This window comes from Ambystoma mexicanum, chromosome 9, assembly GCF_040938575.1.
Source record: "Ambystoma mexicanum isolate Mex_15411 chromosome 9, UKY_AmexF1_1, whole genome shotgun sequence".
NCBI lineage: Eukaryota > Metazoa > Chordata > Amphibia > Caudata > Ambystomatidae > Ambystoma > Ambystoma mexicanum.
The window spans coordinates 747,663,871-747,687,715 of record NC_090931.1 but is presented as its reverse complement, the minus strand read 5'-3'; the positions used below and the strand labels follow the sequence as shown (position 1 = coordinate 747,687,715).

The 23,845-nt window shown below is 49.8% G+C and overlaps 1 protein-coding gene across 2 annotated transcripts in view; it reads right to left on the bottom strand.

The window, feature by feature from the left end:
• Positions 1-23,845, bottom strand: part of GLS (glutaminase) — a 1,476,479-nt gene that overhangs the window by 1,217,626 nt on the left and 235,008 nt on the right. For both annotated transcript variants that reach the window (XM_069615676.1, XM_069615675.1), the window contains exon 5: positions 19,886-19,965. In XM_069615676.1, the coding sequence (XP_069471777.1) occupies positions 19,886-19,965 (80 nt within the window). The remainder of the gene's footprint in view (positions 1-19,885; positions 19,966-23,845) is intronic.

The window sequence follows — 23,845 nt, the reverse complement described above, 5'->3', positions numbered from 1 at the left end:
GAGACAACCTTAGGTAGAAATGTGGGGTGTGTTCTGAGCACTACCTGGCCCTTGTGAAATGTAGTATATGGCTCGGAAGCCACTACCGCCTGGATCTCACTGATTCGGCGTGCCGAGGTAAGGCCCACTAGCAGGGCCGTCTTCATGGTAACTAGCCTTATATCAGCGAACGCCATAGGTTCAAATGGTTTATACGCCAGGGCGCCCAAGGCCACGTTAAGGTCCCACACAGGGTGTGGTTTCTTGATAGGTGGGTACAGTCTAGTCAGACCCGCCAAGTGCCTCTTAACCACCGGATTGGAGGATGAAAAGACTTCCTCGCCCGAGTTCTTGTAGGCCCCAATGGCTGCCAGATACGTGCATAATAGCCAGGTTAGCCTGCGACAGGTGCAGATGCTTCAGGGTAACTTGTACAGGAACCACACTGCAAGAGCTAACTTCTGCGGGGCGGGGTGAACCACTGTGCCCCTTTGCTGGGAGAGTAGGTGTGCTGGGCCCACCGAGAGGTTTACCAGGGGCTGATCCGACAGACTGAGAAGTTCTGAGAACCAGGGTCTTGTGAGCCACCATGGTGCTATCAGGATGAGCCGAAGGTCCCACAACTCCCTGACCCTGCAGATGACCCTGTGCACCAGGGGAGTGAGGGGAAAGGCGTACGCCATCATGTTGTTGCACGGGTTCTGCATTGCATCGCCTAACAAGCCCCTGCCTTGCGCCAGCCAGGAGGCGAACTGGGGGCATCCCCTGTTGATACTGGTGGTGAAGAGGTCCACCTACAGATGACCCCACCTGGTGAAGATCCCCCCTGAAGGACGTCTTCGTTCAACTGCCATTCGTAGTTGTCTGAGCCCAGCCTACTGAGCCTCTCCGCCTCTAGGTTGTACTCCCCCGGGAGGTGGATTGCTGACAAGTGCATGTTGTTCACCAGAGCCCACAGTCTGCAGAGGGGAGGAGACCTGTTGCCACCCTGCTCGTTGATGTAATACATGCAGGTGGAGTTGTCTGAATGAGAACAGACCTGCCAGTGATCATGGGAAGGAAGGCTTTGAGGGCAAGCCAGATGGCCATCATGTCGAGCCAATTGATGTGTGCCAGCTGCTCCGGATGTGACCATACTTAAAGGACGGTGCGGCTGTCCAGGGTAGCCCCCCATCCCTCTAGGGATGAGTCTGTGGTAATGTTGACCTGAGGTGCGGGCTGCTGTAAGGGCCTGCCTATCCGCAGGTTGATGTCTGTACCCCCACCAGACTAGATCCTGGTGGAGATGTTGTGGTATGCTGACCTGCTCCTCCTGAGATCCCCTCTCCTGATTCCAAGAGGCTGAGAAGTGCAGCTGCAGCCTACTAATTTTCAGCCTCGTATGTGGCACTGCCAGGAGACATGCGGCCATGTCTCCCAACAGGTGTTGGTACCACCACGCCGAGGTCATTGCTCTGCTGAGCAAATGTCCAGCGGCCCTCTTGATAGCTGCAATCTTGTCCACTGAGGGGAAGATTCTCTCGGACCTCATTTCCCATGTAAGGCCCTGGAAGGTCAGACTCTGCATGGGCAATAAATTAGGTTTTGAGATTGATAGAAAATCCCAGGTCGTATAGTGTATCCATGAGGGCGGAGGCCGTGTACTGGCTCGCCTCCGGAGATCTCGCCCTGACTAGCCAGTCGTCTAGATGTGGCTACATGTGATGGCCCTGTGCCCAGAGTAGGGCTGCCACTGAGTTAATTCGCCTTGTAAAGACCCCCGGGGCCGAACTGTATTGAAAGTGAAAACCCATGATCCTGAACCTCAGGAAGGTGCGAAAGGGTTCCCCGATCGGGACTGTAGGTAGGCATCCTTCAGATCCAGGGAGCACATCCAGTCTCCCACACACAATCTCTCCGCTATGAAGGCTGGGGTAACCATCTTGAACTTTTGGAGGGGAAGGGAAAGGTTCAAGGTGGAAAGGTCTAACACAATTTTCATTGAAACAAAGGAGGGGCGTCCTATCACAAAGGTTTTTGTTACTTTACATATACATTTTCTGTAAAGATTACAACATTTTACATGCTTAGTATCTGTAGAGCCGTGTGATTTGGCTCTTTAACATTAGTTGAGAGGGGAGCAAAAAACACATGTTGAGTGAGCTTTAGCTTTTTTTATTTAGCCAATGTTAAAAAGGTACGGGCTCAATTCTGCATTATATTTCCATGCTCAAGTGGTTCCTATATCAGGGAAACAACAGGGTCTGCATGTCATAGACAAACATTTTATACAGAAAAGGAAAAGAAAAAAGCAACACAAGTGTATTCAAGTCACTAGTAAATGAAAATTGATATTAAAATATAAACACACGTGCTAGACAGTTGTTGAACAGTGAAAAACTATACAAGTTGGCCTCTATGTACATCACATTTAGATACTTTAAATAAATGTTTTATAGGGCAACCAATAAGATAGCATTGTTCAAACTGTTGAGATCCAATTCAAAGAATCGTCACTTAGTACATCCTTCTAAGTATTTTTTGAGGTGTACTGAGTGTTGGGGAGTGACCTAGTCGTTGGTCTACGTCTGGATGTAGATCAAGTGATGGTGCGGGACGGGGATGGCATGCCCTTGAGATGGGATGTCCCGTGACGTTTCGGCAAGGAAGCTTTCTTCATGGGCCTAGACCAGGTCTCCCTGGACGGGGTAGAGTGTGGCGCGTCTACCGGAGCCTGTCGTCATCTTACTAAGAGACGTAGTTTCTATTCACACACATGGCAAGTGGAGTGCTGTGCAGCCATTAATAGGCAAATAGGTGGTTTGATCAGGGCTCGGGGAGCTGGTGCCTGAAGTCAGGTGCCCGATTTGTAGTTTGAAGGCGCTCCACTACGGTTGGTGCAGTAAGCCCAGGCGTATTACAGGACATGTAGAACTGTGGGAGTCAGTTCGTAAAAGTTACAGAGCCTGGATCTGGGGATGGTAGGCAGGAGCGGGAGAATTTCGCTCTGTTCCGAGTGCTGTAGGTGGGGTACAGCTCACTCTGCAGCAGGAAGAAGTGCTGTGACACAGCTTCAGGCACACCTGGTTATTTCTGTGTATGGTGAAAATATGTGAATAGAAGCCCAGGCCCCTCTGCGAGGCTGGGACTTCCTCTGCTGCCTGGCTCGCTACAAGTGGGTGGATTTCCACCTACAGAGTGTACCATTCTGCGGGAGCGTTGGGGAGGACAGAGGAGAAGGAGGAATGGGGAGCTGGAAGCCAGTGGATACTACAGAGAGGATCCAGGGATCCGTGAACATTGTCTGCCAGCAGTGTACATGAAGGGCAAGCCTGCCCCCCCCACCGGAGACTCGTGGATCCGGATGATCCTGTCGCAACTTCTTCCCCTCTGAGGCTGGGGCTGAGGAGGGGGACTGGAAAAAGCCCTTGTTAGCCGCCTTGTGCTGTTTGCGCCTGTGCTGTCTGGGGGATCTGTCCAGTTGTCTGGACTGTCTCTCCTGGAAGCCCCTGAAGCCTCCTAAGGACAAACCCTTGTCCGAGCGCTGATGTGTTTGGCTGTAGGTCTTGGGTGCAGACATAGTGGGGATAGATAAAGATCTCGCTGTCTGTGAGCTATTCTTTTTCTTATCGAGTTCCTCATCCATTGTTGAATGGAGCAGGTCACACCCCTCGAAAGGAAGGTCTAGGATACGTTCCTGCACATCTGGATTAAATTGTCACCCTCAGCCAAGCCATCCAACTCTGATGTGTCAATGTGGGCCAACGTGGACTCCATTATGTCTTGTGCCACGATTTTGGCCTCCGTCAGCCCAGCCTTGAAGTGAGCCTGGCTGTAAGTGGGGAGCGCAGGGAGGAAATCGGCAATTTCATGCCAAAACTTCTGATTGTCTGCTGCCAAAATGGCATCAGCGTTTGCCTGGAGCAGGTGGAGAGTGGCGTTAGAATACTTTTCCTTCCCGAACGCCTCCAAAAGCTTTTCCTCCTTGGCCAGGAGTGCAGATGTCGAGGCCGCCGAGGAGGATTGTGACTTGGAGTATAGTGATGCAGCTGCTATCACCGAGGAGTGTAGAAGGGGGTCCCCTTCCATTTGCCTGTATAGAGAGACGCCTATTGGTAGGTTGGGTAGAGTGTGGCTTGAGCCAACTTTTTTTGGCAAGTGCTTTGACATCCTTTTGAAGTGGAATAAGTTCTAGTAGGAGGACGTGGCGTGAGGACTTCAGCCAGTACCCCCGCCTCCGGTAGTTCCACCTGTGACTGCGGGATTCCTAGGTACTCAGCCAGGCTGGCCAGTCGCTCGTGAAATGCTTTGGCTGACGATGGGGTGTCCGGGTCTTCCGCTTCGTCTGTGTCCACTGTTGTGTCCTACGGATCCGGGGGAGCCTGAGGAGTGCTTGGTGCAGGCAGCTGTGGCATGCTAATTATCAGTGCTGGAGGCTGCAGAGGTGGCAGAACTGGGGCTGCTGTGACTGGTAAAGGCAAGGGAGCCTGGGGCTGAGCTGGACCCAGGGGCGGGGTGACTGTGGGTGCTTGCGGCAGTATAGGAGGGAGTATGTCCCTGATTACATCCCTGAGGATGTTACCCATCTGTGGCAATCTCATGAGGGCCAGGAACTTCGACACCTGTCTTCACAAGCCAGAGGTGTGCCTGATGCTGTAGGAATAGGGGCAGGGCCCTGAGGCTGCTGTGTCCTGGGAGTGCCCCGTCTCGCTACATAGGGCAAAGTGAATCTGCCCTGCGAAGTGGATGAATAGGATGTGGACCAAGCGACAGGAGTTGACCAATCCCACCGTGAAGCGCGTTCCCCTGCCTGGTCTCCGAAAGGAAAAGGTGTCGGGAGAGCCGCCATTTTGTCTGGACCTGCGGCCATTTTGTTTTGCTCCTTGCCACGTGCCTGCATCATAAGACTTGCTGAGCTGGGACTGGCTTCTACCAGTACGATGAGCGGTGGTGGTTGTGGCCTTCCCTGCACCTCAGGTTGAGGCCTTGTAGGCGGGGTGCCCTCGGCAGTGGAGCCAGTAGTGCTGCGTGCAGGCGCCCCCTCAGACATGGGTGCAGTGTTAGGGTGTAGCCCCTCGGGTTGGGACCCTATAATAGAGCCTTGTGGCCACTCAGCAGTAGCACCGGTAAGATCTTGCAACGCCTCGGCCTCGAGGCCGATAGCTGGAGCAGCCTCTGTTCTCTTGCTGGTTTTAGGACCTTAGAGGTCCGCCTCCCCAGGAAGGAGTCACCTTTGCAGGGTGCCGAGGAGAACAAGGCACCTACATTGGGCCTGGTCTTCCGGTTCATGAATGCTTTGTGGTCCTCTGGAGGTGATCTTCCAAAGAGCTCCCGCGACCTGGCTTGTTGATTCTTGAGCATGCGCTGAGTCAGGGTGTTGCACAGGGTACAGCCATCCCAGCCGTGGTCAGCGTCACACAGAGGCAGAGGGCTTGGGGGTCGGACGTTGGAAAGGGACCATCACAGGCAGCACACCTGCTGAAGCCTGCCTTTGTTGACATGCGCCAGGGAGGAGCGTGTCGCCAGAGGAAAGAGCAGTACCTGATATTGGAAAAGAAAAAAGAAGCCAAGAATATTTATCTGGGGAAGAGCGCGTGGAATTACAAGGCCGGAGGCCTAACCCAGGAGCGCTGGTGAAAGTGGTCTGTCACATCGATGCAGAAAAGAAGACTAAGGAGTGGCATTTGATTGTTCGTTTTATTTTCTTATATAGCGCACCGAACCCAAAGGTATCGGGGCGCATTTCTTAAGTACATGGTTATAGTAAATCTGACATCGTACAGTACAAGATACAATAAAATACATAATGATAGGTACACATTTTACAATTATATACATGGCAGGGAGGGAAATAAAATATACAGGTTAACAAAATATACAGGTGCACGCTCATAGTATAGCTTAGGGTGAAAATTTCAGCTGGCCAAGGCTGCCAGTGATCATGTCGATCATAGGCTATGGGCATGGTCAAGAGGGTCACTGGGTCTAGAGTAGTCACGGTACAACATGGTATTCTTCAGTTTGAAAGTGAGAATAGCCAGGATTATTTATTCCGGAATGAAAGGAACACTGGGTATGTTCTTAGTGCCGGTGGAAGCTTGTTCCAGGTCTTAGCCGCGAGCACCGGAAAACTGGAGCCACCCGCTTTGTTGAGCCTGAATTTTGGAATGTTTAGACAGTGGGCATAGTTAATTCTAGTAGTTCTAGTAGACTCTTTTCTGGAGAATTTGTTTATCAGATACTTAGGTGCTGAGTTGTTAAGGCACTTGTGGGTAATCAGGAGCGTTCTAAAGTTGATCCTATCTTGGATAGGGAGCCATTTGGAATTGCGATGGGTTTGTACGATGTGGTTAGATCAAGGAATATTTAGGGCTGCTTTGAGAGCATTGTTTTGCATTACTTGTAGCTTGTGCAGGTTCCTCTGACTAGTGCCCAAGTAGAGAGTATTACAATAGCCCAGTTTAGACAATATAAGGGCTCTTTCAAGGGTGAGACAACTATTGGTGTTGAGGAATGGTCTGCAGGCATTTATTAATTTAGATGTGTGGGCCATTGAGGATGAGGTGGCGTTAATTTGTCTTTGAAGGGTTAAGGCAGAATCTAGATAAAAGCCTAAGGTCTTTGCTTCCTTGTCAACTTTGATGTGGTTACCATCAATAATGAAGGAGGAATATTTGGGGCCTAGTTTATTGAGTCTTAGTTTGGAGCCAATGGGAAGGATCTTGGTTTTGTCGTTGTTAAGACAAAGGCCGTGATTGGCCATCCATGCCTGTATTTTACTGTAGATATCGTTTAAGAGTGTGGAATCAGATTGGTAGTCGCCTGATAGAGTGATGAGTATTTGCATATCATCCGCGTAATTCGTGTACGATACGTCTAGATCATCTAGATGGTCGAGCAGGAGCTTGGTGGATATATTGTATAGGGTGGGGGAGACACACAAGCCTTGTGGGACTTTGCAGGTGATAGGGAAGGGATCGGCTGAGGCAATGGGGGAAAAGACCCTCATGGATCTGTCCGCTAAGAAAGATTTGACCCAAACAGCAGCTTTGCTAGAAAAGGAGACAGCTGGGGTGAGGTGATTAGTTAAGATACTGTGGTCGACTAAATCGAATGCTGCCGATAAGTCTAGTAGGAGGTGTAGAGCAGGCTTTCCAATGTCTCTTGCCTCATCCATTTAGATTTTCAGTTCCAAGAGGGCTTTCTCTGTCCCATGTCTTGGTCTGAAACCGATTGTCTGAGGCCTAAAAGATTGTTAGTCTCTAGGTGATCTTGAATCTGGACATATGCGTCCTTGTCTAAGATTTTTAGAAGGAAAAGCATAGTGGTGATTGGCCAGTAATTAGTCAGTATATTAGGATCGAGGTTAGGCTTTTTGATGAGGGGCATGACCCAAGCGTCTTTTAGGTTTTTTGGTACCGCACATGAGGCAAAAGAAGCGTTTATGAAGGATGAGATGAAAGGGGCAAATTCTTTGGCTCCTTTTATGATGGAGGCTGGGCATGTGTCTCCTTGGCACCTGTACAGCTTGAGGCTTTTGATGATGGATTCAACCTCTGATGGAGTGACAGGGGTGAATTCAAAAACTTTGTTTTGAGTGGTAGGTATGGCGAATTGGGGACTCGGATTAGTCAGTTTCATATTAAGGTTACTAGTTTTGGCAGAAGTTGACAAGTTAACTCTTTTGGCTTCAATTTTTGATTGAAGTAGTGTAATTTTGTTGAGTAAGGCCTTCTGGATGTTGGTGCACCAAAGAGCATCTTTCTTGCAGGAGTCAGGGGGGGAGATGGGACATTCCAATTCTTTGAGGATGGTAAAGAGCTCCTTAGTGCTAGATTTGGCATTGGAAATTCTATTGTTGTAATTCTCCCTTTTTGTCTCCAAGATAGCAAATTTGTATGTATTGGAGGCATTTATAAATGTATCCTTGTTTTGTGTTGATGTTTTTTTTTCCAGGACGCCTCCTCTGCGTCTCTTTTGGCTTTGCATAATTTTTTCAGCTCGGTAGTAAACCATTCGTTAAGGTGTGCTAATGGTTTAGCTTTCCTTAATTTAAGCGGGCTAGTGGGTCCAAGGCCTTCAGAAGGTTCTGATTGTATAGATCTACCATTGTAGAGGGATCTAAGTCTGGGGCAACTTTTGCTATGTAATAGGATGAATTAATGGAAGTATGCTTTCTAGGGAGATTAGGCAGTTGTTCCTAGTTAAAGCTGGTGGGGCTTGGAAGACCTTAGGTGATGGTTGCTTGGAATCAGAAATTTCAAAGGATATGACATTGTGGTCGGACCATGCGCAAGGTGAATTGGTAAGAATTCTAGTATTGCAATTGAAGTCTGCGACCCAGTCTAGGATTCTGCCTTTACAGTGTGTAGGGTCCGATATTCTCAATGAAAAGCCTAATTCTGAAATAGTATTTTGGATGACTAGTGCATTGGTGTCTAGGTTGTCATGTAGGCCAAGATTCAGGTCACCTAGGAGTATGAATTGCGAATTAGGTTTAGTGTTGTGTGAGGAGGCTAGTTATGTCTTCCTCGAAGGAGGATAGTTGACTGGGAGGTCTATAAATGGTGTGGATAAGAAGTGTCAGCTTGGAGCAGAGCGGGAGTTTCACAGAGAGGAGTTCTTCAGAGGGGATAGAAGTACTGTCACTTTCTCTGATAGCTAGGGTATTTTTTGCAATGATAGCTACCCCGCCTCCTCTCTTGGTAGCTCTGTCCGATCTGATGATATTATACTCATCTGGGACTGCTAGCAAAAGAGCAGGGCCTGCAGCTCGTTGGAGCCAAGTTTTTGTGATTGCCAGAAAATCTAGTTTGTTGGTGGTGATCAGGTCAGAGATGTCAAAGGCATAGGCAAGTCATGATCTGCGTTAATAAGGGCCCCCTGGTGGGCGGAGTCAGGAGAGCGCATCCCCTCGCAGGTCAAGGACGCAGTGTTGAACGACGCAGGTCCGCAGGAGACGCTGCCCGACGACACGTAGCACGTTTGCTACCTCCACTCTTCCGAGCCCATAAAATCTGAGGTTCAGATTCTCTGCAGCAAAGCCCTCACAGGACAAGGCCGCAGTGTTGAACAAGGCATGTGTTTGGTGACTAAGGCGTCAGCGGCGCACAGTTGAGTGCGGTCGAGTCACCCTCCTGTCTGCAGCCGCCAGGTAAGAAGTTGTGGGGAGTTAGCTTGCTCTGAGCTTCTTAGCCTTTCCGACTGTGCCTTTCCCCTGACTGCGTCCCTCCCACCCCTGCATCCTGCCCCTCTGCCCTTGCCCCTTGGCCGGGTGTGCCCCCTTCCCTGTTGATTCCTACCTGGGCTGACCCCTCCCACCCCTCCTTGAGTTCACCTCTCGCCCCTTCCATCCTTATCTCCCCCATGCGTTCTCTCCCTGCGTGGTCCCCCCACATAACCAGATTGCATGCTCCCCACGCCACTTCCATCCTCGACTGTCTGGGCTGCGCGTCCCCAGCCTCTGTGGTCCCTCACAATCCTGGATTGCTTGTGCTTCCGTGCCCCTTCCTTCCTTGTCTAAGCTTGCGCTTGCGCGTCCACAGCAAGTGTGGTCCCTCGCAATTCTTGCTCGCATGTCCTTCTGCACCCCTTCCTTGCTAGGCTCGCGCCTGCACGTCCTCAGCCAGCATGGTCCCTCGCAATCCTTGATCGCATGCGTTTCCCTGCACCTTCCATCCTTGGCTACGTTCGCACCTGCGGGTCCTCAGTCCGCGTGGTTCCTCGCAATCCTTGATTGCTTGTGCTCCGCGCCCCTTGCACTCTCAGCTACGGCAGCCTTCGACCGTAGTTGATCGTGTGTGCTTTGCACCTTTCCATCTTCGGCTCGCTAGCACCCTTGCGCCCCCTGCATGTCCTTGCTCCCCTGCAGGTCCCCCATGCCCTTTTCCCCTCCCAGACCCTTTTGCTATGCTTTGTTGGTCTGCGTTTCCTCTTTTGTGCCCCGCTTTGCTTGTTTCACTGTTCTTGTATTTGCTTTCTTCATCTACTGTTATTTGTACTGCCTACCTCCATTTGTTTTTCACTCTTCTCCGCATGTTTCATTTGATCACTGTTCATTTATCTAGTCCTCACTCTGCTGGTTGGTACCTGCTGTGTCATTCTCTTTCAGGTTCCCTCGTTTTGCTGTATATTTGTACTGCCTACTTCTTTAGGTTTTTGTTAACGCTCTCATTAGGTTCCCTTGATTGATCGTTCTGTTCTAGCCCTAATTCTGCCTGATTGTTCCCTTGCTGTGTCCTTTTTCTTTCAGGTTCCCTCATTCATATTCTGTTACTTGTTTGTTTTCACTTCTTTTTGACTGTCCTTCTGGTCTCTTGAGCCCATCGTCTAGTTAGCTTTATTTACTTACGTGTTCTTGTCTCGTTGGTCTCATCCTTGTCACCCCCTCCGCCTCCCCCTTTTCCCCTCACCTCTGCATCCTCTATGGTGCTCTCTGTTTCTCCCATCTTCTGTAACTGCTTCTGTATTGACTATCCTGTCCTTCTCACTAAGTCTGGGAGGAAGAAGTTCAAAAAGGATATCCTGGCCTCCAACACAGGCCTCCCGATTGCTGATAACTATACCAGCGCTTCCTCCAGACAGACCCTCACTCACATCCTCTTTGTCATCCCTCCGTCAGACGAATGGACTCCACATATGGTCTCTGTGCTCTCTCCTTTTTCTTCCTCTCCTGTTAATGGTGGCACTTGGTGGGAGGCCCTCCTGGCCGCCTTCCATTCTTCTAAGATCATCATTAATGTTTACCTAAATGGCACCATCTTGGTTCAAAGCCCGCAGGCCAACCTCCTCTTTGATAGACGCTTTCCACACCTTATACACTTCCTTTCCTCTCCTGCTGTCCCTTCTTTCCCTCCTCAAACTCCCTTGCCTCCTTCCTCTGCCACCTCTGTGGCACCCTCTTCCTCCTCCTTGGCTACCTTGCCCTCTCCTCCTTCCTCTTCTGCCCTACATCAGGCTCCTTCTACACTTCCGCAAGGAGTACCTCTGACTTGTACCCTTCCCGGAAAGTCTTTCATGGGTGGCAGCCTTCTCCGCATTGCTACTCTCACTCAGCTGTCAAACACTCCTCTGACATCTGCCGCCTCCTGAAGGAACTTGACCTTGATGTTCTCGGTCTCACCAAGACATGGTTCAGGCCCAACTCTGTCACAAGTTTTGACACTCTCCTCCCAGATGGCTACATGATCCTCTCCGTGCCCAGATCCAACCGGTGGGGGTGTAGCCTTGATCTTCCCAGAGTGGATTCCTGCCTCTACCATTCCTATGAAGGCCTACTCCTCCTTTGAATTCCCAGTCTGCAGGCTTTCTCTCTCTCCTGGCCGCTCCCTCACTGTGGCCACCATCTTCCGCCCACCTAGTCAGGTAACTTCATTTCTCTCCGATTGGCCTGACCTCTCCTCCTCCCTCCTGGCCTCGACCACTCAACTCCTCCTCCTTGGAGACCTCAACATCTACCTGGATGCTTCCTGTCCCTCCTCTCTCCTGGAGTGACCACTTTCTCCCCTCACCTACCTCTCATTCTACCCCTCTGGCCAAGCTTACCCCCACACTGCCACCCACCGTCTCGGTCATCCGACCCATGAAGCGTGTGTCAGTTGAGGCTTTCGCCACCACTTTCTCTCCCCCTCCTGCACCTCTGGCTGACTCACATCCTGACACAGCCCTTTCCAACCTCCACTCCGCTATTTCCGACACTGTTTATGTACTCGCCCCTGTCATGAGGATCCGCTTGAAGCCCAAAGCCAAGTGCAACTCTTGGTACGACTCAATCCTCGTCACCCTTAAAGGCATGGGTAGAGCAGCTGAGAGGAAATGGCTGGCATCTTGTACATCCTCTGCCAAACTGGCCTGCTGCCTGCTCCAAAGACAATACAGACTCTCTGCCCTCACTAAGAAAAGAGTTCACATCCAAGCCCGTGTCTCTGCAGCATCTAACAACTCGGCTGAACTCTTTAATACCTGCAAGGAGCTGGCCAATCCTGCTGCAGTCTCTACCTCTCCTGTCCCCTCCCAGGCCCTCTGCATGGCCTTGACTTTACATTTCATCTCTAAAGCCCAGGACATCCTTTTCCACCCTCTCATCCTCTCCTCCTTCTCCATCTACTTTCTCCTCTACCTCTGGCCTCCCTGCAGCCACCTCTCCTCCTCCCTTTTCTGCCTTTCTTCTGTTCACCCCCGACTAGGTTTCTAGACAGGTCCAATCTATGAAAGTCTCGTCAAAACAGGTTCTTCCCTGTTCATCCAAAATCATCAAGGACCACATTGACACCCTCGCTCCAGCCATGGCCAACTTTTGCAATCACTCATTCGCCACTGGAACCTTCCTTTTTCCCCCTGAAGCACTCTTGTGCACCCTCTTCTTAAGAAACCCTCAGCCGACCCCTCCTGTCCGGCTAAATATCGCCTGATTTCTATTACTCAATTCCTGGCCAAACTCTTGGAAAGGTTGGCCATCTCCCAGCTTAATCTTCACACTGAATCTGTTGGTTGTCTCCACGACCATCAGTCTGGCTTCAGAGCAGCCAGAAGCACAGAAACTGCTCTCCTGAACATCCATGAAGACCTGCTCTTAAACCTCAATGGCAATCACCCCTCTGTCCTCAAGTTATTCCCTCATCTTACTCGATCTCTCCTCTGTTTTCGACACAGTCAACCATGCCATCCTGCTCAACCGGCTTCATGATAACCTGGGTATCACTGATCAGGCCCTGGCCAGGCTGACCTCTTTCCTCTCTGACCGACCCTCCCAGGTCCAACTTGAGGCCTTCCTGTCCTCCATCTCATTCTCTACCTGTGGTGTTCCCAGGGGTCTAACCTTTCTCCCTGGCTGTTCAACCAATACCTGGCACCTCTCGCCCACCGCATTGCTGCTCTCTGCTCCAACTTTCAGTGCTATGCGGATGACTTGGCTCACTTTGGGGCTCCCTTCAGCTGACTCTTCTCCCTCCCTCCCTCATCCCAGATTGTCTGTCTGCAATCCAGGAGTGGTATCCGCTAATGATCTCTGCCTTAATGGCAGTAAGACGAAGATCCTCCTCATCGGCACACCTGCACCTTCCTTTTCTGTGACTCGCTGGCTGCCCATTTTGGGCCCTCTTCCTCCTCCCACCTCTGAGGCTAAGAACCTCTGGGTCATCTTTGACTCTCCTCCTCTCCTCATATCTCTGACGTCTCTAAGAAGTAAAACTACCAGCTGCATCTCGTCAGAGGTATTTTTCCTTTCCTCACCTTCTCACAGAAGCTCACTGTCTACAGAGATCTGGTTCTCTCTAGGCTGGACTACTAAAACAGCCTCTTTCTAAATTTGCCTGCCTCTACTCTCCATCCTCTACAGCTAAGCCAGAACAGGACTGGGAGATTTTTCCTTGGCCTCAAGCACGGGGATCGCATCTCTCTAGCCCTGAAATCTCTCCATTGGCTCCCAGTGGCAGCAAGGATCAAGTTCAACACCCTCTGCATGTCATGATCTCTGCTTCCAAAAGATCAGGACTTGCCCGACTCCCTTGGAAGCAGACCCATAACCCCGGTTCCGAGTGCCAGCCAGTCCCAATTGGGACTTTTTGGACCCTGTCCTGGCGCCAGTGGCACCAGGCTCATAAAGATGCCCAGTCCCAGCGCTGGAAGCGCCGGGCTCATAATGCTTGGGTGGACTTACCTGCAGCAGACCATGCTGCTTACTTACCTGCCAGTTGAGCCCCTGGTCCTCTTCTGTTTGGGACTACTTTTCCTGTTGGGTGGGGCAGGAGCCACTCCCTAGGTTCAGAACACTGGAACTCTTCTGGAAAGCAGGAACTCTTTTCTCACCTAGGCGAGGCTGTGGAAGGAGACACCTAAGCACTACAGGAGGCTAATTAAACCACACCCGATGGATGAATCTTGCTTTGCGTTATTCTGCATTCTCTGCAGCAGAACGCTCATCGTGTCTTCTGCTTCTGATCCTGGGCCTAAGGGAACAAAGGCTTACCATCCTGGAATCCAGTCTTCAGCAGCACCTGTAAAGACAAAGAAAGAACAGGTTAGCACTACGGTCTTCAGTGGCAGCGCATCTCTTACCTGGTCCATCGGCTGTCACCAACGCCTCGCGCTGCATTCCGGCATCTGAAAGACAAAGGCTTACCTACTCTTCGCATGCTCCGGAGGTCTTCGCACTGCATTCCGGCATCTGAAAGACAAAAGCTTACCAACTCTTCGCACGTTCCGGAGGCCTTCGGCGCAGCATCCCGCATCTGAAAGACAAAAGAAGGTGCGTTTAAAGACATTGGGCAACTTTATTACTCACGTGCCATTACTCCTTCCCACACCGAATCCAGTGGGTATTCCAGCACCCTTCAGCTTCTCTAAAGCTCCGAACTTGTACCTGCAAGATAAAAGGGACAGTTAGTGCGCATCGTGAAGCAGGCTACAAGCGCTTACTTACGTGCTTCCAGGCGCTTCTATTCCTCACGCGGGTTCGATCCTCAACTCTCATCAGCCCGCCATCCGCCATCGCCGGAACCCTGCAAAACAAGAGATATCATTACAAAAGACTTTTAAGACATTTGAAGTGCCCAGAACTTACCGTTCGTGCAGTTAACGACGGACAGCAGTCCTCTGAGGTCAAGAGGCCTGCACCCTTATCCAGTGAAGAAACTGGTTACGGCACCCTGCCCCGAGGCAGATGGAGAGCTCGGCGTTCACTTACCTAAGGTGAGGGCGTTAACCTTTGGGGTTCTACAGGAGAAGAGAAAGGGAAGAGGAGAGAGGCACCCAAAAACCCCAGTTCATTAATCCCATATTTTCTATCTGCAGACATCTTACTCTTCGAGTCAGACATACAGTGCACAGAGGTCCAGCCCAAAGAGCCAACCGTGTGTTACACATCACCTTTGAAGATACGGCATTCACCCAGTCAAGACCGGTGCCTCTGCGGGAATCAGGTGAGCGTTACACTGCATTGTCCACAATGCCTCCTGGGACATGGTCCCGCAATACCTCCAACTCTCTCTTCAGAAATATCTTCCAACTCAAGCTCTTTGCTCCTTCAACTCCAACTCCTTGAGGGTTAGTCGCTTCTCCAAGCAACGAGTTGGGGGCAGATCTCTTTCTTCGGCTGGCGCCCCCTCTGGAACAGCCTCCCTGCCTCTCTGAAACTTGAGCAGAGCCATCTCTGGTTCCAGACGCACCCCAAGACCTTCCTTTTTGTTTCTGCCTTCTCTCTTCCTCTCCCCTGCTGATCTCTTGTCTGATACTGCACTGGTCACCTGGCTACTGTCATGATGCCTACCCCCGGGCATCCGGATGAAGCCCATCAGCCCCAGGAGCAGGCATCCAGACATTTACAAAAACCCCAGCAGCCCCAGCTAGGGACTGTCTGGGTTCGGTCCTGGCGCCGTAGGCACCAGGCTCATAATAAAAATCAATCCTGGCGCCATAGGCGCCAGGCTCATAGACATTACCTACCTCATGCAGACCATGCTGCAAATAAATCCAAGCCAACGTTAGGCCTGGATGGGACTATTTTACTACAGGGACTATTTTTTACTCGGGTTTGGTCCTGGGGAACTTCTTTCCCGGGACTACTTTGGAGGCTATTTAAACCACGCCCAAACAGCAGCACATGCTTCGTGTTATTCTGCATCCAGCAGGGTGACTCTCACCGTGCCTGCAGCCAGCATCCAGTCTTCTGACACGCCCGCGTGCCTACAGCCAGCATCCAGTCTTCTGCCACGCCCGCCTCGAATCCGGAGCTCCTAGAATAAAGAGGAAGAAAAGGACAAGGTTAGAAAACAAACTTATTTCAAATTCCTCACCTGATCCCGGATCCATTTCATTTCCCGACCTGGAAAGTACAGTCCTGCACGCGTCGCTTCGCCAGCTCCAGCACAGCGCCATACTCACCAGTTCTCACAGCATCTTTCGATCCGGCACTGTCTCCATCATTTCTTCGCCGTACTCCGGCACCTAGGGGCACAAGAATAATAAGGTGAGCCAAGGGAATCAACAAATACCTCTTACCACCATAGTTACCTGATTTACCACCGGCGGTATTATTCTCCATATCTTCATATGCCGCATCTGTAAAGAGGGAGAAAAACAACAGTTAACGCATGCAACAGTTACCGGACAGCGTTGGGTAACACAGACTCTTACCTGAACGCCAGCATTAGCTAGGAGACCTTCTTCTCACGAACTCAAGGAAGGAAGGGGACAAGAGTGAACATCGGGCACATTGAACTCTTTGAACTTGATACTTACCAATCCCGCCTGGGACTTCAGAGTCAATGCTTACCGGAACTCTCCCAACGCCTTCAAACCAGTGACTTTTTTTTTTCTTCGCCTTTTTGACTTTCGATATTTTTGTATTCGAAATTATGTCTATAAACCCCTGCAAGACACGCAGGATGGAGAGCTCATCTTTTACAAACATAAGGTGAGGTTACTAAGGGGATATCGGAGGTGATTAGTGGGGGAGAGCGAGAACAGTTGGGAGGCCATCACTAAAACCCACAGGTGGCTAATCCCTGTCTCCACTTGCAGGAAAATACTTCTTCAGGTCCAGCAGACAAGACTAGGCAGGCCAGTCCAGACAGTCATCTCTGCACTACGCATCACATTGACGGAGACCGCAGCTGTCCGGGTCCGATCGACACCCCTGTGGGGTCCAGGTGAGCGTAACAGCTACCCTCTGAACTCGGGCCCAGGTCCCTACCCGCCCAGTTGCACTCCTGCACTGCCAACTGGCATCCCCTGCATTTATTGACACCTATTGTCTGCACTTTTCACACTCGCACTTGCCACCTGTTGGCTGCACTACTTGTTTCTAATCCCGTGTCTGGCACTTGCCCATCCTCCCCCCACCCCCTGTCACTTCTTCCGTCTCCTCTCTAAAAGGGGAGATGATTTGTATGGTGAAAAAGGATCTATCTCCCATCCCTAGCGAGGGATGCCCATATAGTATGGAGGAAAGGGGATGGGACGTAGCAGTATGTTTTCTAGTCTGCCACCAAGTATATTGTAAGGAAAGTAGCTGCAGAGGACAATATATTGAATCCTAACAGACCTAGTAATGTCAGGTCCAGGGGTTGAAGTGGGCCGGGGTAAGCTGGGGTGGAGCCCCGAGGCACTGCCCGGAGCGAGCAGTGGGCTCCTCAAACCGCACCTGCCCTCCACTTCTTTATTTCCCCTTTCTGCAGCGTTTTACCAGACAAAGCAGGTGGAATAGCAGCCTTTGTGCGCCATTATCGCTTGTGGGGACATCTGTAGGTTGTTGTTGAAATTGCACCCTAAAGGCACCAAAATGACTTGTGGTGCATCACACGATAATACTGAGTAAACACAGTATAATAGTGCTTCAAATATATATTTAGATAAAAAGTAATATGCCAGCGCTGATAGGTCCCTGTGCCCACCTTGAAGGACTAGCATTTGTTGAAGTGTCAAAGGGAAAGCAGAAGCCCTTTGCATTGTTACAAGACTTCCCTGGCTATCCCGCTTATTTAGCCCCGTCAAGCCACTACCACCCCCCCTCCACATTGGCCACAGAAGCTTGCATGTCAGAGCTTGGTGCCATTGGTAGGGTTTTCGTGGAAGTGTGTGTTGTTGGAGTGAAGGTTCTTGCAAGTTTGGGGAGAATGAACATAATGAATGAAAGCATGCGACACAGAATGACGTCTCTAAGCTTCTTATCCCTCCCTGAGCGCAGTGCTGCATATTCCCCACCCTACCTTTCACGTAGACACTTCAGCAGGCTGCATACAAAACAAGCAACTCCCGTATTATCACAAAATCCTCTTTAATATGCATCCAAAAATGTCTTTCAGCTTTCTTTTACTGGCCTCGCCCTAATCGGAGACAGGGCTCATCCCTGTCTCCGATATTGTTTAATCTTTATATACGCCCACTATTAGACATTTTGGCTCAGTTTAATTTGCATTATCATTCATACGCAGATGATACGCAGATATATGCAAGACTCACCCAGCTAACGGCAGAAATTGAGCATATAGTGAGATGCGCTGAAGAAATTAAAATTTGGATGCAGGACAACATGCTCCATCTAAATCCATGCAAAATGGAGATGGTCTTTGGACCCAGGAAAAAACTGAATAATGAGTTGCATTCAATGCGCTGCGCGACCCTGTTTGGACAAACTATGGACTTCTCGCAGACAGTGAGGATTCTTGGTGTCATTTGGCAATCCAACATGAAGGGCAATCTACAGGTGAATCAGATAGTGAAATCCTGTTACTATCAGATGAAGCTGTTAAAACCACTGCTCCCATTGATCTTTGAGAAGGATCGCCCTAGGATGGTTGGGTCCCTCGTGAACAGTTGGACTACTGTGATGTTTTGTTGACTGGTCTGCCCAAACACAACAGCTGCAGGTGGTACAGAACTCTGCAGTGCGTCTGATTTTTTCACTGTCTCGTAGAGATGTCGTTTCAGGTTTTCGGAGGAGCCTACATTGGCTCGCAATTCAGGAACGAGTACAGTTTAAGTTCCTCTGCCGGTGTTTAAATGTGTCCATGATCTCGCCCCTGTTTATCTAGTGTCGAAGATCAGAAAGTATAAACCTTCTTGTGCGTCGCGCTCATTGGACAAATGTTTGCTCTCTACCTCCACCGAGCCCCCCTCCACCCTCTCCCTACCCCAGACACCCAACCACCCTACCTACACCCTCTCGCTACCCACACCCAAGCTACCTCAATCCTCTCTACTAAAGCTCCGCCCACTCTCTACCCCCACCCACCAACCCACCCTACCTCCACCCTCTCTCTACCCCTCATCCACCAACCCACCCTACCTCAACCCTCACTCTACCCCCACCCACCCTGCCTCCACATTCTCTGTACCCCCACCCACCAACCCACCCTACCTCCACCTTCTCTCAACCCCTCACCCACCAACCCACCGTACCTCCACCCTCTCTACCCCCACCCTCCCTGCCTCCACATTCTCTCTAACCCCACCCACCCTACTTCCACCCTCTCTAACCCCACCCACCAACCCACCCTACCTCAACCCTCTCTCTACCCACTCACCCTACCTCCACCCTCGCTCTACCTCCACCCACCCTGCCTCCACATTCTCTCTACCCACACCCACCCTACCTCCACCCTCTCTCTACCCCCTCACCCACCCACCAACCCACCCTACCTCAACCCTCTCTCTACCCACTCACCCTACCTCCACCCTCTCTCTACCTCCACCCACCCTGCCTCCACATTCTCTCTACCTCCACCTTCTCTCTACCTCCACCCACCCTGCCTCCACATTCTCTCTACCTCCACCCACCCTGCCTCCACATTCCCTCTACCCCCACCCACCCTACCTCCACCCTCTCTCTAACCTCACCCACCCTCCACATGGTCTACCCCCACCCACCCTACCTCCACCCTCTCTCTACCTCCACCCACCCAACCTCCCCTCTCTTTACCCCCACCCACCCATCCAACCCTCTCTCTACCCCCACCCACCAACACGCCCTACCTCCACCCGCTCTCTGCCCCTCACCCTACCTCCACCCTCGCACTACCACCACCCACCCTGCACATTCTCGCTACCACAACCCCCCCTACCTCCACCCTCTCTCTACCTCCAAACACCCACCCACCATCCACCCTCTCTGAACTGCCATCCACCCACCCTACCCCCTCTCTGCACCCCTTATTGCATCCTCCTTTGAAACTTTGCACACTCCTCCTTCCACCCTAGTGCCTATAAATGCAAAAGGCACTGAAGAACAACAGTAAACGCCAAAACTATTGTCATTGCCAATGCTTGTTTTTTTAACCCTGCTTTGGACTAATGGAGATTAAGCATCACTATGAACAATTAAGTGGACGTCTAAACATGGATTGATCCAATTTCATTTCTTGGTGGAAGATGAAAATCACATGACAAATGACATTTCAAAACATACATGTCAGCAGCAACACATTTTTACCTCTGTCCATCTACTGTACAAAGTGAAACGCCCCATAAATCTGGACTGAATTTCGCTAACTGCGGAATATAATCAGCCACCTACGCGGAAAGGAAAAAATTATATTGTTATAACATGATTATATTAAATGAATCTCCATTTGTATCTAGTAAATATGTTTCTTTTTTACCACAAAGCATGACATGGTTATTCAGACATTTTGTAGCATACCAAACAAAGTACCAGATGAACTGAGCAAGATATGCTCTTTTGGTAAACACATTTGCTAAGGCTTCAACAACCACACAGTGTGGTGTGAAAGGCTTCTCTTTGACAGTGGCAAGAGTGTTTGACGGTATTCTTATTCTCTAACTTTATTTCAATGTGTTTAATGTGCACATTTACTGGAGCCCACCCAGCCCTTACTGACGGCTGCAAGACCAGAAAAAAAGAAATGATCTTGAGGAGGGGCACCAACTCGAGCTAAGTTTTTTTGCAAAGGCAGCTAATAAAAACATATTTAATTCTATAGCGAGACCGCAGGCTTCATATTATGCAATATATCTTAACTCCTCCAGATATGGTGCTTCCATATGAGAAGAGGGGATTCACAGCTCCCGATTTAACACTGTATTGGATAGCCGCACAGGCACAATTTGCTACTCACTGGTATCCTAGCTCCCTGACTCGCCTGCACATCAAACTAGAAACTCTGGCGACTGCTGGAGTTAACATGATGACCCTTATATTTCGCCAGCATTATGTGCCAGATTCCCCCCTTGACCCAGTGGGTACTACCCTACTTGCCTGGGGCCGAATGCTGCACGCTACTGCGGAATCCCACCCCTATTATAAATGGCTCCCTGTATGGGAGTTCCCCGGGCTGGAGCCTACACAAGACACAGCTTTGGCGCGACGCTAGGAGGCTCTAGGTTATCAGGCACTAACCGATTTCTATCCTGATGGGAGATTCATTGACCCACAAACATGGAAGCAGGGTCACTCTGGGACTGCACTGGAGATGTTACAATATTACAGGCTCCGCGCTGCCTTCCGTGCTAGATGGCCCACCTTCCCTGATGAACCCTCTGACACTCCAGAGGTTGTATACATTACTAACTCTAGTGGCGCGCGTGGAGTTGCCTCCTCTTCATACAAAATGCTATTGATGGGCACCCCAGCTCAGCCTTCTAAGGCACGCACCGAATGGGCGGATGAATTGGGCCTTGCGGTCTGACCAATTATGGAAAAAGATGTGCTTGCATACTAATAAGAGTATCCCTCAATTTACGCTACCGAGTTATGCAGTTTAAATTACTGAACCAGTTGTATTACACTCCACTAAAAATGTCTATGTTTGCCCGGACTACCACACATACCTGTGCTTGCTGCCAAGTGGAGAATGTAGACCATCTACACATGTTCTGGACATGTCACAAACTGGGAGATTTCTGGGATGGGATCTTGAGGGTGCTCACAGATATCATTGGCACTGTGATTGATCCCAATCGACTGGGAGTTTTGTTTGGGGTATGGAATAAAGATGAGTACGGATAAGTACGGATAAGTACTGTTTGCTGGTTTGTTGGACGTGTTGGACCCACTGAAGAAAATCACCACGAGACTCCTATTGAGCCCGCTGCCGTGCCGTGTAAACGCAAAGTAAATCGTCCAGGAGGACGTCTTTGCATGCAGCGCCTGGCTTGCCTGACTTCCTAATCCACAAGGGCACTTCCTGGAGGGAGACTCCGCCCTCACTAATCACGTGATGTGCAAGTTGCTCCTCCCCTACAAGTACTGTTTCCCTGACGCACTCGCGCCGCGCACTAAGTACGGATAAGTACTGTTTGCTGGTTTGTTGGACCTGTTGGACCCGCTGAAGAAAATCACCACGAGACTCCTATTGAGCCCGCTGCCGTGCCGTGTAAACGCAAAGTAAATTGTCCAGGAGGACGTCTTTGCATGCGGCGCCTGGCTTGCCTGACTTCCTAATCCACAAGGTGATTAAGTACCCAGCCCCCCGTGTATGTGTATTTAATTGGACTTGTGTCTTATGAGTATATTTGGACTCTTTTTGGACTCGTGCTTGGATAAGCCTGTTATTGTCTTTACATACTCCAAGCCTTACTAAGAGTGTGTCCTCATTCTTTCTGTTTAGGGCACTTCCTGGAGGGAGACTCCGCCCTCGCTAATCATGTGACGTGCAAGTTGCTCCTCCCCTCCTCCCCTACAAGTACTGTTTCCCTGGCGCACTCGCGCACTAAGTACGGATAAGTACTGCTTGCTGTTCGCTGTTCGTTGTGCTTGGTGCGCGGATTGGGTTGGCAGCACTTGACTTAGCCATACTGTAAACGAGGAAGAGAAAGAAAGGTGTAAAAAAAAGGGGAAAACTGTGCACTACGTGAAAGGGTAAGAGGCTACTGCCTGTATTATTATTTCCACCCATATTGCAATCTCTAGGCTACGTACCGTGCACGAAACTACCGTGGAAAAAGATTATAGATTTGGCGATCAATATTAGCAAGACATAATAATAATAATCCAGTTGTGATCGATCAAAAAAAGGGGGTAGTTTAATTGTGTTTAATTGTGATAGCATGGAGAAGGGTCCCTACACATTGAAATCTGGTATGCCGCCCATGAATGGTGCACTATTTAAAGAAGGAATTAATCCAAAGTTAAAAAACATGGTGGGTATGCCGCATACTCCAACAGTCCCACTTCCAAAGAAGAAAGGAGCTGCCTGTGCAGGGGAGAAAAAAGTGGGAAACAAAAACAGGAACCGCTTAATGTCAAAGGTACCTGATATCCGCTTATATTATAATTTGAATACAAGTACAGGGACCGAAATTCCCCAAGAACAACAACAATAAATTAAAAATTGTCATCTGAATCAAGTAAAGCTCACTGAGCTGAATAAGCGCCTTGACATGGAAGTAGCTGCCATTAAAGTAAGCGCACCTGTAATATCAAATGTCGGAGTGGGAAATGCAATCTCAGACACTACCATAGAACATGAGAGCAAACGGTGTGAAAATTATAAAGTGTATGCACCTCAAACACTTGAAAAAATTGTTGAAAGTCCGCCCAAGCCCTGGACGGTCGAAGCACAGCAGAAACTAAGAGAGGCTTATCATAACTTGCAAATTACAGGTCAAGTAGATGAGGAAGCTATACATTTTATGAATTGTAGCTCTGCCTCGATGAGTGAAGAGGAAGTTGTGTTTGTACACTCCAATACAGGAGACTTAATGCAATTAGACAATCTGTCGCCTATCCCAATACAACATCATCATGACACAAGCAGGCGTAGAGTTGAAGAGGATGACATAATGAATGCATCACAAAATTACAAAGCAATGACATCTTTAGAAATGTTAGAATGTTCTGAGGAAGAAGCGTTTGTGAAATCACTCTCTTTTGCTCCTCCAACCCCCAGGCAAGCTGTAAGGGGAAACAAAAATCTTACTGGTGGGAAAGCACAGCCGGTGATCTCTCTTGAAAGTCCTGCAGAAGAGGCCGAGGCCCCTGATTGAGAATAATTCTGTCCTATTAGCAATGAACACAGCTCTGCTATCGTTGGCCAAACTATACGAAGCAATGGACCAAAAATTGAATTATCAAACTATATTATTGAATAAGCTGACAGATCAAAGTAACAGCTGCCAGGAAATGGGAGAACAAAGAGAGTGCATTCAACAATACGAAATATTTAGACATTGTGAATCAAAAGAGTCGGGAACCCAGACCACACTCCCCCCAAGTTTTACAAACTGCAGGTTTAAGACTCCTTTGCAGCCAAAACAATTCAACTTTAGTGGGGCGCCTAGTACTAATAAACTTGAAGAACCCTCAAAGCATCTGTTACAGAATGTTGCAAAAGGTAGCGATGGTGAGCTGTCCACGACTAAGCCAATCGTGGAAGCAACTATTGAGACCAATAATAGTGAAAAAGGACAACAGAAAACAGATGCAAAACAG